Source organism: Solanum lycopersicum, chromosome 1 (genome assembly GCF_036512215.1).
Source record: "Solanum lycopersicum chromosome 1, SLM_r2.1".
Lineage (NCBI taxonomy): Eukaryota > Viridiplantae > Streptophyta > Magnoliopsida > Solanales > Solanaceae > Solanum > Solanum lycopersicum.
The window spans coordinates 85,061,453-85,079,484 of NC_090800.1; the positions used below are offsets into that span (position 1 = coordinate 85,061,453).

The 18,032-nt window shown below is 29.8% G+C and overlaps 1 protein-coding gene across 5 annotated transcripts; it reads left to right on the top strand.

The window, feature by feature from the left end:
* Window positions 1–760: 760 nt before the first annotated feature.
* On the top strand, window positions 761–10,777 carry LOC101260179 (probable E3 ubiquitin-protein ligase LUL4). Of its 5 annotated transcripts, none has more exons than XR_011213212.1 (6): window positions 811–1,787; window positions 5,279–5,786; window positions 6,932–7,034; window positions 7,193–7,227; window positions 7,800–7,860; window positions 10,565–10,777. XR_011213212.1 is itself a non-coding variant. In XM_010314278.4 (5 exons), exons 1-4 carry the CDS (start codon window positions 1,249–1,251, stop codon window positions 7,201–7,203), a joined length of 1,161 nt encoding a protein of 386 aa, XP_010312580.2. In that variant the 5' UTR covers window positions 811–1,248; the 3' UTR covers window positions 7,204–7,227; window positions 7,800–7,932. The 5 variants fall into 5 exon arrangements, 2 of the variants coding, with proteins under 2 accessions (XP_069148506.1, XP_010312580.2); XR_011213213.1 differs by lacking the exon at window positions 10,565–10,777 and adding an exon at window positions 9,242–9,533; XR_011213214.1 differs by lacking the exon at window positions 10,565–10,777 and adding an exon at window positions 8,981–9,192.
* Window positions 10,778–18,032: the final 7,255 nt, after the last annotated feature.

An 18,032-nucleotide genomic window follows, 5' to 3' on the forward strand; every position in this document is an offset into this window, starting at 1 on the left:
ATGTTTATTATATGTGAAAGTTTTTTAGTCTAAAATGATCATGTAAGCCATTACTATCAATATTGTCCAAACTTCGATTTCAAATGCTTCTTCTCTAATTACAATCCAATGTCAAGTAGAACTCAAATCCATATAGGAGTAAATACATTAGATCAGTTGTTATTGTGTCATGTATTATCTTAATGTCAATATTTTTTATTTTTGACATTTTAATAAATTTAAAATTTGTACAATAAAATCATAAAAATCACCCAATAATGTAATGTAATTAATATAACAAACTATTAACATCTAGTGAGAAGTAAACAATGTGTTTAGTTCGGTCCATGACCAAAAGACTCCGAGACCCTTAATTTGCCGTCAAACTATTTTATTTGACATTGATCAAGATGGTATTGTGACGATATTAATTTAATTTAATAATAAACAATGAGTAATAATCATTGTTAGGCAAATTCATAAGATAATATATATCTTTGACGGAATGCTTCTACTTTTTGAATAAGCTATATATATGCTTATTTTTCTGCTGTTTTGTTCAGAGAGGTCTTTTATCATTTTTATTAATTAAACTGTATTTTAATCATTTTTATTAATAAAATAGTGAAATATCTTATAAACATATATACTTCTAGACTTTGAACTTCCAATAAAAATGAATTACAACTATAACGTTTATTCTAGTTGTGGAATCAAAGTAACAAAAAATAACTACAGAGGTTTCTTAACATAAAAGTAATGATTTTTTGACATCATAATCATAGAGAAAATTAAAGAAAGGGCTTTGGAAATATCAAAATTGCTTCTGACGTCTTAATTTTAACCTGGTGCCTTCCATAGCCAAACAAATTAACCTTTTGTTTGGCTGTATTCGTACTTTGAACCAACAAAAGGAAGGTTCGTTGAGTTGGAAAATTGAATTTTTTCGTCATAAAAATGAGATTGACTTGTATATAAATTCGATAGATGATAGTGAATATATAATTTTATGTTGTTAGAGAGCTAATCCGATACACTTTTTTTTTTTTATATATATAGATTAGATTTTATCTGCGCTTTTAAAAATATATGTTTGTAATGAAAATTTTAAGATAATAATTAATTGTTTTGGTTTTGAAATTATTTTTTCGGCAACTTAACTTCCTAATCACTTTCCCTTAACCGCGTGGGTCCCACATTGTTCTGCTGATTTCTTCAAAATTCATCATCTACTGTTCATTTGCTTCTCCAAAGGAAGAAAAAAAAAAGATGGGAATTTCATGGAGTAAAAGACATCAAAATCATCACCTCCACCACCCTCCTCCACCGCCCCTTCTGCCGCCGCCGTCTTCTTCTATTGCTCCGCCCTTTCCTTCTCTATCTCCACCACCACTGCCACCTCCCCACCCAACCTACTCAGTTCCTACAACTTCTACAACACCTCATCCTTCCCGAAACCCTTATCCTTTACTAACCCCTCCTCCCCCGCCCAACTACCCGCCTCCTTCCAATTCAAACTACCATTTTAGTTTCAGTCAGTCCAGTTATGGTACTAGACCTGTACTCTATCAAAATCAGTATCCTCCTTATTATCATCATCCTCACAGTAATAACGGATGGGGTGGATTTCGGCCTCCGCCGCCTCCTCCACCGCCGTTGCCGGCGGTGCCGTATGTGGATCATCAAAATGCGAAGAAGATTAAGAATGATGTTAATGTTCATAAGGATACTATCAGGGTTCATGTTGACGAATTCAATAAGGATTTTCATTTGGTTTCGTTTACTTTCGATGCGCTTGTTGATGGAAGGTACTTGATCATATCTATGCTTGTACCTTTTATATATTTTGATTTGATTTTATATTTCATTTTGTTTAGTTAATTATTATGCTATTAAGCTGAAGAACCTGCAATTAAGGATTAAAGTATATTAGAATTGAAAATGAGTGAGTAATCTGTAACTGATCTTATGAGTTGAGCTGGAGAAGTGTTGCAAGCTTAGGATTATGTTTATAGATTGGCTGTTGTTAACTTGTTTTGATGGATTATTGTGGTATCGGTTAGAATTATGATCCCTTTCATAGTAATAGCTTTTGGTTCTATTTGAACTTAGAACTCAGGGATAGAAGGATTGTATCGCTGAAGTTGTGTAAGCCTGACAGTTTCGGAATGTCAGGAAAAAGTCAACTGTTAAGTATTGTTCTATGTGTCTGAAAAGAATAATATGGAATTAAATGCCAAATCTTGCAAACCAGAATTATTGGTTTTATCAACTATTACCATGCAAATACTTGATTACTTGTAGTGTTAGAGTTAAACTATTGACTTCCTTAATGTTGTATGGGAACTGCAGTATATGCACTTTTGGGGCTTCATTGTATGATTGGTTTATATCCAACTGGTTATTTAAGATTTAAATTGAGGTATTTAGATGCCAATTCTTCTGTTTCTTCAATCGTTGAAATGATATTGAAGTAGTTGTGGAGAGAGATTCCCAATTCTAAGGCATGACAAAAGTATTATGGGAGGTATTATGAGTTATTTGTGAGGTGACCTTTTTCATTGCTATGTCTTATATGGAAAAAACTACATTAGAATGCTTTGAAGATTTGCCTAACTTTGGAAGATAGAACTTCTTAGGTCATGGTCTCCAAACTATAACTTATCTAATTTGATGAAGCCTAATTGAGCTGAACTGTGGTCAATAATGTGTTAACAACTGATAAGGTGTTTTATTTCCCCTTTTTCTTTTACAATCTTGGGCTAAATTCCTTGTAAATAATCTTATGCTGACATTGACTATATTGTGCCTCTTACTAATGTGTATCTCGTTACTCAACATTGGGAATAGTGAATACAGATTATCAAGCTTTCAAATTTAAGGATGGTTTTGGTGAAACATATTGGAATCTATTACCTTAATGTGCCAGCAGGGAAATATTGCCATGTTAAATGGCTGAATCCAGCTTACTAACCTTGTTAGCAACACCAGGGAATGAACTAATACATCCATATTGCCAATTGTAAATGGAAATGGATTTCTGGGAGATAGCATGTATCCCTTGAATCTCTAGCTCCAAATAATGTTGATTTGATTGGAACAAATCAAATGTAACATAAAAAATATTTTTTCCCTTTGAAATTTCTCTTGAACTTTAGACTATCTGAGGATATTTTGACTAGTTGGAATTCTAGGCCATGTCTCAATGTGAAGTCAACAAATACCTAATAAGTAAAGTTGTTATGAAGAAATTTAGCAAGAAAAAGACAACAATTACTAGATAGATACAAATGAGTGTGGACTGGTCTTTGATTAGTAAAACGTTTGCTGTTTTTTGTTGTCAAGTTGAAATTCCAAAGTTAAAATGATCAGTGGGAAAATATCGAACCTGTATTGCATCTTGTTGGTGGCATTTAGTGCTCTCTCAAGGTGTTTTAAGGTCTCTTCACAACCAGCTATTCTTTACTCAAATTTCATGAAGTGCAGCAAAAATATTCGAAGACAAGATTTAATATAATACAAAAGACAATCCAGTGAAAAACTAATTTAATTAGGAATCATGGCATTTGCAATACACTTCTTTTCTTTTTAATGACCATGGTGTTTGGGTCGCCTTTCGCCCACCTCCACTACTTCTAGTCAATACCTGCCACCTCCCCCTAGCAACAGGTACCAAGTAAGAATCACCCAGTGCTTTTTTGGTCTCTACTTTGTTTTGAACCTGAACCTCAAGGTTCTTAACCACTTCATTTACCACTTGGCCCCACCCTTGGGTGCATTTGCAATATAATTTTTGACCAACTGAGGTTGTATCAACTCATTTTCTTTGTTTAGGACTTATATTATTTGCTTGGTCATTATACCTGTGAGTTGAGATAATGACTGAAGCAAGTTACACTACCGAAATGCTTAATATGGTTGCTGTGTATGTAGTCTAAAGAGATTATGTGAAACTCAATCTCTCCACCAGACGTACCATATAACCAAGTTCAAAGAGAAACCATGAACCAAAAAAGAAGACCTTGCCCTACCCATGAGTAAATATTTTGTAGTAGCCTCATTAGGCCATATATCTTTCTTGGTATATCTAGATAATAGGTAGGAGCATAAACTGAAACACTTGGGGATACAAAAATAGTTATTAAATCGTTAGCACCACATAAAACATCTGGTTCAATTTTGCTAGATGCACCTTCATAAAAAAAAATATGTTAGATGTACTGCTTCATTGTTTAAGAAAACCACATTGTTTCCTTCGATTTTTAAAAGCCCTTGTTTCAAGGACAAAACCGACAAAAGATGGATGTCACCAGTAGGCAGTTCTTCTGGATCAAGCCACTTCCTTAAAGATCAGATACCTAGATGGCAATGTGATCTTTGTATTTTAATTAATTATAAACGGTATATATCTATCGGAAACAACCTCTCTACCCCACAAAAGAAGAGATAAGGTTTGTGTACATCCAAGGTGTGGTCGCACCCGGTTTGTTATTGTTTGTTGTTTATATCTCAAAGAGGTCTTTGTTTTGCTTAGTAGTAACATAATCCATTCATTATCTAAATAAAGAGCATCTCTCACCAAAAGATCAATCTGATACGTTTTTTGTGTTTCTATGAGAAGCTCAATGGAATGTAATAAGTTGTCAACATATCACGCGAAAAAAATCCTTAATAAGTATTCCCTCTATCCTAATTTATGTGGCACACTATTCTTTTTAGTCTGTCCCAATAAGAATATCACCTTTCTACAATCAGAAACAATTGAACCTTAAAATTCCCTAATGATTTATAGTCACACAAATGTCACAAATTTCACAAGTCTTTCCTTTTAAAATTTTGTGCCTAGTAAAATGTTGTCACATTAAATAGGACGGATGGAGTAATATTTAAGGGCTGGGCCTCGCTGACCTTTTAGTTGACTAATTTTTTAAAGTCACGAATAGCATTTCAATAGAAAAGTAGCCTTATGGCTATCTCTTGAAGGTTTATATGGTCCTAAGTTTCTCATTTTTTTGTTTTCCACTGTTCTTGATGGAATTTTTGCAATATAAATGAGTATATTTTTCTGTGATAAATTTATACTGTGTGTACACACACACACACACAGTTATATCCGAACCCGAGCTGAGTAACGCAGGTTTCTTGGTTCCAATGATTGCTACTTCTTACTTTCGTTAGTGGTGCTGGTGCTATGCTTCCCTAGGTTGGCACTCATTTGATGCTTCTTGGACTAACACTTATTATTTTGACAAAATGAAAGAAAAAAATTCATTTATGTTCTTTTGTCTTTTGACTGCAGTATCACCATTTTCTACTTTGCTAAGGAGGGACCCAACTGCAAATTCAATCCAGTATATCCTGAAATCAAGCCTGTTCAAATACCATTTGTAAAAGGACTGGGCCAAAAGTTTTCCCAGCCTTCTGGAACTGGAATTGACCTGGGATTTTTTGATGTCAATGACCTATCAAAGCCTCTCCAAGGAGAAGAAATTTTCCCCCTTGTTATATCAGCTGAGTCATCTCTGTCATCAACACCACTGGATGAGAAGTATGTTGGGCAGTCACTGGAAAACTCTGCCCATTCACAGATAACTGAAGCCGTGCTAGTCAAGAATAATGAGGATCATTTTCAAGTGAAAGTGATCAAGCAGATTTTGTGGATTGAAGGAGTTCGCTATGAGCTTAGAGAGATTTATGGGATCAACAATTCAGAGGAAACTAATGTCAATGATGAGGAGTCAGGAAAAGAATGTGTAATTTGCATGACTGAGCCGAAAGACACAGCAGTTTTGCCATGTAGACATATGGTATGATCATTAACTTTGAAAGTTGGTTTATTTCTTCAATATCTCAAGGTTAATATATATGATAAGTATAGATAATTTGGTACATATTATTCTTGGACCTTACTTTTGTGTGTAGCCTGTTGAAAAAATGACATTGGATTTTACATTCGTGTAAAGCTGTTCCGCTTAAAAAGAAAAAGATTAGGAAAAACTGAAGGCTCTTCTCCAGATGGAGTTTACAGGTGCATAACATGGGCTATAAGATTTAGTGGATATTGATAACGCAGAAGACTTCGAGAATGCGTGGCCATTTCTGATGTCTCTGCTATTTACCAAGGCACATCCACTGATTGTTGTCTTGCATCTAGTATTAAAACTTTTGTATGTATCTGTTAGTTTATAGATGCTTCTTCGATACAAAATAACTGCAAACCGATAAATGTGGTTGCAATTTAGCAGACTTGGTACTCCCAGTAACATACTGGAATCCAGACTTTATTGGAGGTTGATATTTTGGAATATATTGACCTCTAGAGCTGGACTTGGGATAATGGCCTGATATTTTTAGAGGGGTCCAAATGTTTTTTATCATGTTTGAGAAAGTGTTACCTCTACATTTATTTCTCACTGAAAAAGCTCTAAAAGAATTTTACTACTCATATGCTAATATTAGGATGGTAAATAATTCAAGGATAATAATTTCTGAAAACTTTCTTCTTTGATGTATTATGTGGCATAAGTGGCAGGAAAGGAGTGATAAACATTGTCCCCCCCTCTTCCCTCTCAATACAAGTAAGAGAAAATTGACTTCATGTTTTATGACCATCAGATATTCACAAGAAGTGGAAAGACATTTCGTGTTTTTAGAACCCAGAGGGACTGAAAGCTAACAAATGATTGAGTGTCCCCTGAAGCTATGTATGTAGTGTTTGAGAATGCTTTATTTTATCATTTGATCTCTCCTTTGATCAGTTCCTGTGGGAACTTATTAAGTTGCCCTTATGTTGAATAAAAAATGAAAAAGAAGAAAAATAGGAAAGCAAGAGAATGAAGTGTTAAGTATACTATCCTAGCAGGAAGTTCTCTTGTTTTATAGTTTTGACCTCTTAAATTCTCAATTTTTTTCCTCTTTGATGTCCAGTAACTGTGGCGTTTCAATTTTGTAGTGTTTGTGTGGTGAGTGTGCCAAAGAACTGAGGCATCAATCAAATAAGTGCCCCATATGCCGCCAACCCATTGAGGAACTTCTGGAGATTAAGGTCAAAGAAGGTAAAACCTAGACGATAAGAGTCCATTGTTTGATGATATCGAAACTAATCTAAACATTTCTTAAGGAAGACAGAAAGTTTATGCAGTATCTAATGAGTGATGTAAGAGGCTGTATTTCTTCTGTTATCAACCTTAACCTCTATTTTTCTGCTTTGTAGCGGCATCATAAGCTGGGATACGGTGACAGTCGAAGGTTTGTGTTATTGGTGTACTATTCAGTGTGTGATTGTATAGCACAGAGATTGTATATAATACGGTGAATAATACAAAGTTTTTGTCACGATTTTCATCTTTTTCTGAAAGGAAATTTTTATAGACTTCATCCCTCTATTTCTTGAGTTAAATGGGTTGAGGACCCCATTGTCTTTCCTCTTTTGCATTTCCCGTTTTCATATGTGATGGAGAAAAAGTAAGTGGGAATATTTGTACTGCAAGTAAAGAGGAGAAAAAGAGCACATGAAGAATCTAGGCTTTGGCTCTAGTAGGATTTTGAGAAGACAAAAGGCTGAAATGTTGTCTGATAGTATATTTGAATGGGGGGAATAAGTAGATTGGAAGCGGAGACAATTTTGAATGACGAGAAAGCAAAAGTGACTATGCTGATCCCAAGGTTTGAACTTTGATGCATCACTGGATCATGTTTCTCATTTTCTTGACACCAAAGTAGGAAAAAGTGTGCTTTAAACATAGTAGTAGCAAGTTTAATTCCTGCTTACAGAATTGCTTTCCTTTTTCACTTCCCTTTTTTGGGGTTTTCAAATGCAGAGTCAAAGTTGCGAAAGAAAGAATATAACTAGTGTGGGAAAACATTGAGAAGAACCAAAATGTAAGTTTCCTAAAGCTTTTCCTTTTCTTTTTCTTTTTTTTTTATCAATGGAAAACTACATTTTCAGAAAAAGTTTTTGCTCTCTGTGATCCCCAAAATATAGCTAGTATGTAGTACACTATAGACAATAGAGAAATTTTTGTTACAAGGGTGAGTGAGTTGAAAAAAAAATTGAAGTGGTAACAACGGCAAAACATACTACTCCTAGTGTAACCTTACGGTAAAACATACTACTCCTTCTGTCCTCACAATTAACTTGACACACTCTTTAATAAACTGTAAACAGAAGGATAATTTTATTATATCATCATTAAAATATAATAAATACAATATCTTGAAAAATGTAATAAGGAGATGACTACAATTAATGATAAGGGAAGATTAAAATTAAGTGTAAAATTATTTATTGATTTTGTTAAGGTGGACAAGTTTTATTGGACGGGGAACATGGAAATTAACTACTTAAAATACAAATATGTAGGTAGTTTATTCGAAAGAAAACATATTTATACGTGAAAACAAACATGTACACTTTAAATTAGTTTTTGCGTACATGAATTGCTCAAATTCTTCTTTTGGCTTTATCCAAAGAGTGTGAATATATATAAGGAAAATACTCAAACTTGCCCTATACTATATCCTCTATTATACTTTTTCCATTCTTATATCGTTGAAAAATCATCTCATTGTTTAGCCATAAACTCAATGGAGCTCTAACGTATGACGAGTACATTTTGTCAAAAATGATTCGACGAAAAATGCATAAATTTATCCTCGAATTTTGACTATATATGCCTTGAACTTTGAGTTCAGTTTGAGGTGTCAAAATGAACTTTTTCCTAGCATAGGTAAAATAAGAGCATAAATTATATATGAATCAATAATGGAAACTAGAGTTGCTCAACAGGAGAATTGATAAAAGGGAATTGAGATCATACTGATGTGAACGAAGTGAAAAGATTGAACATGAAAAATTACAACTTTTCCATTTATATTTTAATTAAATGCAGAGAATTTTCTTTGATTTTTTAAATTTTGTATTGGGCAAAATTAGATACTATTAAATGAAACTATTATGGTTAAACAAAATAGCATAATAATATAATATAATATAAAATAGACTCCAGTTTGATGGTGATAGAAAACCTAATCCAAAAGGATTGGCGTGAAGTAGGAACTGGCAACAGTGAGGCAGACAGGGAGGTTTGTCCCCCGACAACAGTAGATGCGTCTTCGCCACATTGCGAGTTTGATCCGAATTTAATATTTTTTATTTCAAATACAAAAATCAAACGAAATTAATTATTTTAATTCGAATTCATTTAAATTCAATATTTTAATTTTTTTTTAGCCTATTTTTATTTCAAATTCAATTAAAAAGGCGGATCCCACAAAACAAACAATCAACAGGACACAGAGCTTTCAAGTACCAAAAGTACCATCAATATTGGACGTAAAATATTATTTTCTTGCACATGGCTATAGTGTGAATTATTGATAGAGGAATAGCTGGCTTTTCTATTTTTAATAATAATAATAGTTTTTGTGTGATTTGTTTTTAATTGTAAATCCAATGGAAGAATTGGACAGTTGGTTGTTGTGTAGTCTCTTCATTGGGGTCCTCCCTCTTCACTTTCTTATCTGCTATAATAATGAAATGCAATTGAACATGATTAGTACCCATACTAGCAGCTACAATAACACTCACATTATTGTGATAACAACAATATACTAATTAATAGTGCTTCCATTATATATGGGTCAAAGAAAAGTCCAATTTGGTGGCATAATGCTATATTGAGTAATAATTGAAAACTGAAGAACAATTATATAAAGTTAAAAAGGAATGGTATGGTATGGTATATATCGAAATATTATATCATATTAAGAACTTTTATATTGTGATTTATTATTACGATATCTGGAATGATATATTATCTTCATTCTTAATATTTTTTGGTATTCGGTAGAGATAACATATCGAAATATCAAATATCATATCAAAATATGTAGTTACATAAAGTAATAAGTATGCAATCTAGTACTAGTATAAAGTATAAACTAAATTTTTAGAAGTTAAAACTGTGACTACTCTATTTTGATTGAAATGTATTTACCTATAATTTATTAAAAATAAGAGTTGTTTGTATATATTTCAAACATATGTAATGGGTTGATTTGACATAATTGAGATTTTCTTTATTGTCGAAGTAATAATACTCTATTATACGAGTACATCTTTAGTCAAAATCGAACAAACTTTGGTTACCAATTTATCTTACTGTAAAATATTAAATCGAACTTCAACATACCGAATCAGATCGAATTAAATTGGTATGACAATGATATAATTTCTTAAAAATCAAATACAAATATTATAATATCAAAACTTTCAAAGTATGGTACAATACAACTATAAGATCGATGGTGCTACTAATTCACTAGCGATTAAATTATTTACTTTATTTTCGTGGCTCAAATAAAAAGCATCGACTAAAAATAGGTAAATGTAATTATAAGTAGTTATTTGCAATTAATAGGTGTTTGTTTGTGATTGGAGTTTTTATTAAATTCATATTGGCACTTTCTAACAAAATAATTTCATTTTTAAAAGATTTAAATTTGAAATATCTGATAAAAGAATAACCGAATATTTTTCACTTCATCACAGCAATCATAGTTGGTATATTTTGTTTTTTCTTAGCAAGGGATCGATTCCAGATATTTTCTCTGTGCTACTGATGTAAAGTGAAACAAACACATTTGCCCTTCTGATGCTGAAACCACACGAAGATCTTTTCGTCCTTATATCTTGTCATTGATTAGACAGATTAATTTTGGATCTAATTTTATTGGATTTTAGATTTTAAAATTCCATGAATTTAAAAATATATACATATTGATACTTTAGCTCGAACACTCGAATATTAATTGTGCACAGAATTTAGAAAAAACACTAAAAGAAAAATTAACATGAAAGTCAACCAGCATAAGCAAACTAATCAAAATTTTCTTTTTTTTCTTTTACTCATAAGTAGTGATAAATAAGTAGTGTTAAATCTGGTTTAGCCAATATTGCTCTACTATCTTTTACCAAAAATGAAAAATAAAAGTAAAAATAATGGGGATTGTCCTAACAAACTGTCTTTATTATTATTATTATTGTATTATTAAAGATAAATTAGAATATTAAGCTAACAAGTTTAGTACTCTTTTATCCTTTTTGAGCACTTGGACAATAAATCACCTTTCTCTAAATATATACACGTAGCAATTTATCAGTCATGTAGTACTATATTATTTTGATATTCCCTTTTGGAACCATTGTAATAAATTTTAACTTTTTCTTAACATGGAAAACTTTATTCCTAATACCAAACTAAATTATTTTAATGTTTCATGGTTCCTAAGAAAAGTGACGAAACTTGAATATGAAAGTTAATGCACGTAAATTTGTTTGATTGAATGTGCATATTGATTTTCTTAAAAATATTAACTTTCTGATGAGAAGTAAAAGCGCAATAGAAACTAATTTCAAATGAAAAAATCCTTTGGCCAGGAAACGTAGTCAAAGTGGTATTTTGTTATTTTAAATATTTTTACTCTTTTAATTTTAATATTTTTAATAAAACAGGAAAATTTATTCTAAAATAAAAAAAATATTATAATTTTTTTAAATTTCTAATCAAATTTTTCGACCATTAGCATTATACATTCCAAATAACTAAATTAGCCCCTCTACACCTAATTCTTCGCTTGATTGGACAACCTGGAGGAGCTGCTTTTAATAATTTTATGAAAATAATGGATCAACTCTTTGACTAATTGATGGCATAATATTCTTGAGTGCTAATATTTGGTAAATTCTACGGCAGAATTTATTAACAAGTTTTCTTTTTAGTCAAATCATTCATTAACATTTAAAGTTGATAGAGACTAAATTTTTTATTATTTTTTGATACTCACTTTAAATTCAATTAAATCAAATTTGTGGCAAGAAATCTAAATTTAGAGATAGAATTTTATCTATCATAAACAATTCTATATTATATTAATAGGTACCTAATAACCTAAACCATTTTCTTATCATGCTTTAAATTGTCCTCTAAAAACACGGCAATGGCATGTTTAAGTTGTTGAACGTTAAATTTTGATATGATTTTTTTTAAAAATAGTTAGTTGTTTAATTGAAAAAAGTAATTTAATACTATTTGATTTCGGAAAATATTTAGTTTCTTAATTTTAGGGATAGTCTATCATTTTATTTATTCCGCAACTTAAAATCGTATGATTAATAAAATTAACGAGACAAATTTCATTGATATTTTCTAATTTATGCTTGCTTGAATCTTTCAAAATGATTTACTGTTATTCTATCAATATTTATTTTTTTTATGTGTTTTTTTTTTTAAAAAAAAAACACATCTCTTACCAGTTACCGGCTTACGATGGACGGTCTCTTTTTCTGTTGATTTCTTTTATTTCACGTTTGGTAATACTCTTGTCTGTATCACACGAAAACAAATGACAACTTGATCCGCAGCGCATACTTTGTTGCCGACGTCTATATTGTTTTACTCGTTTAATTTCGATTTATTTAACGTATTAAGTAAGGACATGTTCATTTTGAATAAAGTTATAGTCGATGAGAGTAAGTTGAGTAAAAAATTGACAAAAATGTATTTTAATACTAAGCTATTAAATGATGATATTTTATTTAATTTGCATTATTCAAAGATAATTTTGAGTATAAATGGGTAACTAGAATTTAACGTACGAGACTTTTATGATTAAATTAAGTTAAATAAAAATTGATATAAATAACACATGTTCTTGAAATTTTAATTTTGGGGATTGAATTCGTAAAAGAAATGATAGTCTTTTTTATATAATAAATTAAACTGAAATCATTTAAAAAAAAAAAATCAAACCTGTGTATCAAAGGAAGAAAAGAAACTAGTACATACAAAAATGTTGGAACCCACACATCTCGCAAGAAACAGAATTTTTGCATCCTCTTTGTTTTCTTTGGACCATTTGTTTGATTTCTAAAAGGGATTAAGACTGTAATAATTATAATATAAGTTTATAAGAATGTCAAATGCAAATACTTTCTCCATCTCTAATGTCCATTTTTAAATTAATAGTTCTATTAAAAAAAATTAATGGTTGATACGATGAAATTATCAGTTTGTCTCTATTAATTATTAAGTAGATGAATTAGAAAATTAAAATTTTCTGAAAATTCTATTTTTTAATGAAATTAATTAAAGATATCATAGCTTGATTTATCAATTAAAAACAAAAAATATCAAATTTATATAAAAATTACTAGATTTATGTAAACTCCTATAACTTCACCCCTATATTTGACATTTTTAGTTTTTAAATTTTTAAAAATAGACGTATAAAAGTAAATTGCAAAAGTATCTGATAATGGATACTCATAGATCTATGTGATCTCATCTCATGTCTCAACCCCACACTAGCCAAAGATCTTTTTCCAAGTGTTAAATGTCATTGGGATCGATGATTTATCCTAGGATTTCTCGCCCTAAGCCTAGTAAAGGAGTAAAATAATCGATAAAAAATTGTGCTGGAATAGTAAGTACTCTTTATTTTTAATCAAAAAATCTTGAATTTGAGTCTACTTGAGTATAGAGTAGTCTTTACTATAAAGTAATTCACATGCAATATGTGACTTCTCGACGTAAATTTAAATTTTAATATACTGCAACGAACGAACGAGAAAAAAAAAAAGTAAAATAACGGCAATGTTTCAAATTCATCATAATTCAGTCCACAGGAGGTTGTTCCCACTCACTTGTTCACCCATATAAAGCTTACCTTTAACACATAATTATCTACTGATAATTCCTTCTTTTCTTATGCTTATTTTGCTTTAAATTAAATATATAAGAACTATCATGCTCTTAATTATGGTGTACAGATACACAAGTGACTTGGTTATAACCAAATTGGAAATTATAATGATGCCTCAAAATATTGGTTATGTATCCATCCTCTCTGTCAATCTTCTTTTGTTTGTCTATAATTATGGCATAAGCTAATATTCCATGTATAAAATATTGCAAATTGCCATCATGAATAATTTTTTGTAAGGGAAGTTCATAAGTTGAATCCATAGTGCTAACGCTTTTGAGCATTTTGTCACAACTCATATTTAATCCACTTTTTACTTTCCCATTTCTAATATTTTTGGGAATATGTTAGCGTTGTGGCCTGTGAGCCAATAATTTTTAACAAATCTTAAAAACATACCGCTATGTTTTTCTTTTGGTTCCTAATTATCTTTAGGATTCAGGATATGCCAGTAATGTAACTTAAAAATGAAAATATTTGTTCTTGCATAACCAAGATGAAAATTCATTATTTCTAATATTATAAATTATACCAATAAGTTGTGCGTTTAACATATATTTACATACACATAAATATATAAAAAAATATTGAGTTTAGATGAATTGATACTGCTGACGCTGCATTTGATATGTTTCCTAGGTCAAGGAGTTTGAATTTTATGTCAAAAAATGAAGAACAAAAGTATATATTAGAAGGCCAATTATATCAAAGAAAGAATTAATCTCAGATTAACGGATAATTCAAATTAATTGTAGAAAATAAGTTTTATAATAACACTATATCTTTTCATAATTGTTTGATTTATTTACCGTTTAAGACTTATCAATATTATGTTATTCTCTTCGTTTCAATCTAAGTATTTTAATTAGTTTAATTGAAACAAATTTAAAAGTTAAATAAAGACTTTAAATTTATAATCTCAAAATAAAAATTTATATAAATTCAAAATTTATCGCGTAAAATAGAAAATCATATATCTCAATACAAGAAAGATTTTCCAAAATCACGATTATGGGTATAGCAAATTAAAAACCGTTTTACAGACGAGCCAATAGTTTGAAAAAGCACAAATTGAATAAAGAAAGATTTTTATGTTTTTTGGGTTAAGTGTCCAAGTGAGTGGGTAGTTCTTTTTTGGCACCATTCATTATAATTCAAACTTTCTTTAATTTTTTGACAGAAAAAAGTGGTGCTTTCAAAGGGAGGCAATTAGGCAAAAAGAAACCAAAATTTCTTCACGGGGTTAGGCTTTTAAGGAAATAAGAACAACAATTATTTTGGTAAATTAAGAAAGTTGGTCCAAACCCAAGGCCAAGGGTATGATTTAATCGTCGAAAATCATTAATTTTCAAATTCAAATTTTATTATATCGAATCGCTATATATTTGTGCAGATAAAAAGTAATATATATTTTTTAAAATTAATTAAAATACATGTAAATCGATTCAAACAACATAGAAAAGAGAAATTCAAACATAGAGAAAACTATATATCATTATCGAAACCAAACTCTAAAAACTTTATTTTATGTTTTGAGTCATAGTGGTTGTCTATATCAGACAAGGTATGAAGATTGGTTTTTGGATTTGGTGCCCCATTTTAATTTACGTCTCTTTAAAATTTAACAAGATATATTTCTATAATAATGCTCTATCGTCCTTTTTTGTTTTTCCTATTTTTAAAATTTATCTCCCACTCAAGTTATAATATGAAATTTTCATAATATGTCCAACAGTTAACTACTGTCTCTCTGCCTTTTCTGGTATGTGGCTACTTTATTCTATTTGTATACAAATTTAAAACTTTAGCTGTAAATTATAACCCCATTATATTAATTGTGAACCATTTATACCACCACACTAGTCAAGACTATTTAATAATATTGGAATAAGGTGTACTGGCACTGACACAAGTAATAAGGGACAAAAAATTAATTTTTGTATAGCTCTTTTCTGTGGACAAAATTCATTTCATTTATCCTATAACCTTATCTCTTTCTACCTAGGTAAGGTCCTCTAGCTTTCTATCAAAAATCACTAGTGACAAAATTTTATGAATAATTTAATGACAATATACTTATATTTACTTACTATAGTGACATGGTCTTCATCTGATTTTTAATAACAAGAAAAGCATGTTACAATTTATTTTTTCATGTCAAATGACATTTTTTTGTGATTTGCAATAGTAAATAGTAATCATATATATGGTTATGGTGCAACAGTAGGATTAATAAAAAAAAATGAAATATATTTAATGGGAACATAAAGTGTTACTCTCCGAGGTTAGTGGAAACGCGCAAATTCAATCAATTTAAGTAAGTTGAATATCAAGTTAGTTCACTTATTTTAGATGTGATGCTTGAAAAAAATAACAAAAACTCATTACTATGAAAAATGAATAAATAAGATTGACTAAGTGTATCGATAGTAAGATCTTCCCTTTTTTATCGATCACTTTTATTTGCTGAAGCAACTTGAACAAAATAAAGAAACTTATTGACCTTCTAACAAGTTGATCACCATATATGTGTTATACTTGGTCCCATTAAAGTTAGGTTATATGCCAATAAAATATAATACAATGCATTTGGTAGAATATGGTTCTATCGTTTTAAACTTTTAATTTCGTTTTTGAAAATATTAACACAACAATGGTTATGATTTATGAGAGTTGAATATATTGTACCATGTAGGTCAAAGTGTAACACTTTGAGGTTGACCAAAAAAAAAGTGTAACATGTCCATTGGTTCTAAGGTCCCATTCAACCTAAAGATTATGTAATTCAATAATTTAAATTACCATATATTTTATGGGAACAAGAGACTTTTTTTCTTTGAAAGTTATGCTATACGTAAAATGGCAATATTGATCTCATTAGAGTAACTATTAAAATTTAGAATATATATATAGAGAGAGAGAGCATTTTCAATTAGTGCAAGCCAAGCAATGATACATTAATACTTTCTTATGTGTAAGTTAAATGTATCAAAATTGAGTTGGATGTCAAAATCACAAAATTTCTTTTTCAAACTAGCCTAGTCTAATATATTAGGTATTTAACTTAGCCATTTGATTAGTAACAAGTGCACACAATTATTTTTGATGTATTGAGGTAAGCATTATTATTAAAGTTAGTCAATTAAGCCAATTATGGATGAATAGATGAAAAAAACAACAACTAAATTTCAGTAGTCAAATTCTTATAATCAATGATAATTTAGAATCAAAATGATTTATAATACTAAGAAAAGAAAGATAACTTCCACCTTCACAAATTACAATAAGAGACGTCTGATAATTGAAAAAATTGAGTAATTTTTAAAATATCAAATTACTTTAAAAATAATTGTTTATAGTAAGTAAAAAATAATTAGTTACTTGGAGAACAAAAGAAACGTATGTATTAAATCTTGAATATTTAATTATTTAAGCTAAGACGTGTGAGTTAATTACGAAGAAATTGATATAAATGATAATTTATCATTATTTGTAGGTTTAAAATACTCCCTTTAAGCATCAATTTTGCAGTTTTAATCTTTTAAGTTTGTAAAACTAAACGCTTTTTTTACTTTTTCTTTCAAAAATCGTAATATAAAAATTACATCCGATATAAATAACAGACAAAAATGTGACACAAAAATTGCAAAATTTGATGAACTCTGAGAAGAGTATATAATACTAAACTTTTTTTTTTAGTGGAATAAGTAGCCAACCACAAAATTCCAAAGCCTTAACATACCAATGGGGGCAGTGCAGTAGCTAGATTATTTTTCTTTTAATTAAAAGTTCACTTTTATAAATTAAAATTATAATATAAATTTAAAATAATTAAAACTCTAATATAACTAAGCCAAATGAGAAGCCAGAAAAATAAAAATTTCAAAGCCCCATGTTATAATCCATGCTTTATCAGTGGTCAAATCTTCTATGTCAGTTCACATGAAAGAAAAAGCAAAACTAAACTAAAACTCATTAAAAAAACATGGCAAACCTCAAAAGATCCTATTATCTTACACCGTCCTCTTTTACGTGATTTTATTTATCTGAACATAAATTAGAGGAAAATATAATATATAAAATTTTATAATTTAAAAGCATATATTGATTTAATTTTTTTAAATATAAAAAAAAAGTGCGTTAATATTTTTCTTGGGAAACACATTAACCAAAAAACAGTATCATCACTAATGAGTAATGACCAATTCAAATTTGTTCTTATGTTTGGAATTTGTATAAATAATATCCTTAGGAAGGTATTATATTGAATAAACTTAAATTAGAGTCTA

Excerpts from the sequence above, each read along its gene's own strand:
- LOC101260179 (XM_069292405.1), top strand. The coding sequence starts at position 1,249 with ATGGGAATTTCATGGAGTAAAAGACATCAAAATCATCACCTCCACCAC. Across the intron at positions 1,788-5,278 it reads GATGCGCTTGTTGATGGAAG|TATCACCATTTTCTACTTTG; the intron begins GTACTTGATCAT and ends TTTTGACTGCAG. Across the intron at positions 5,787-6,931 it reads TTTTGCCATGTAGACATATG|TGTTTGTGTGGTGAGTGTGC; the intron begins GTATGATCATTA and ends TCAATTTTGTAG.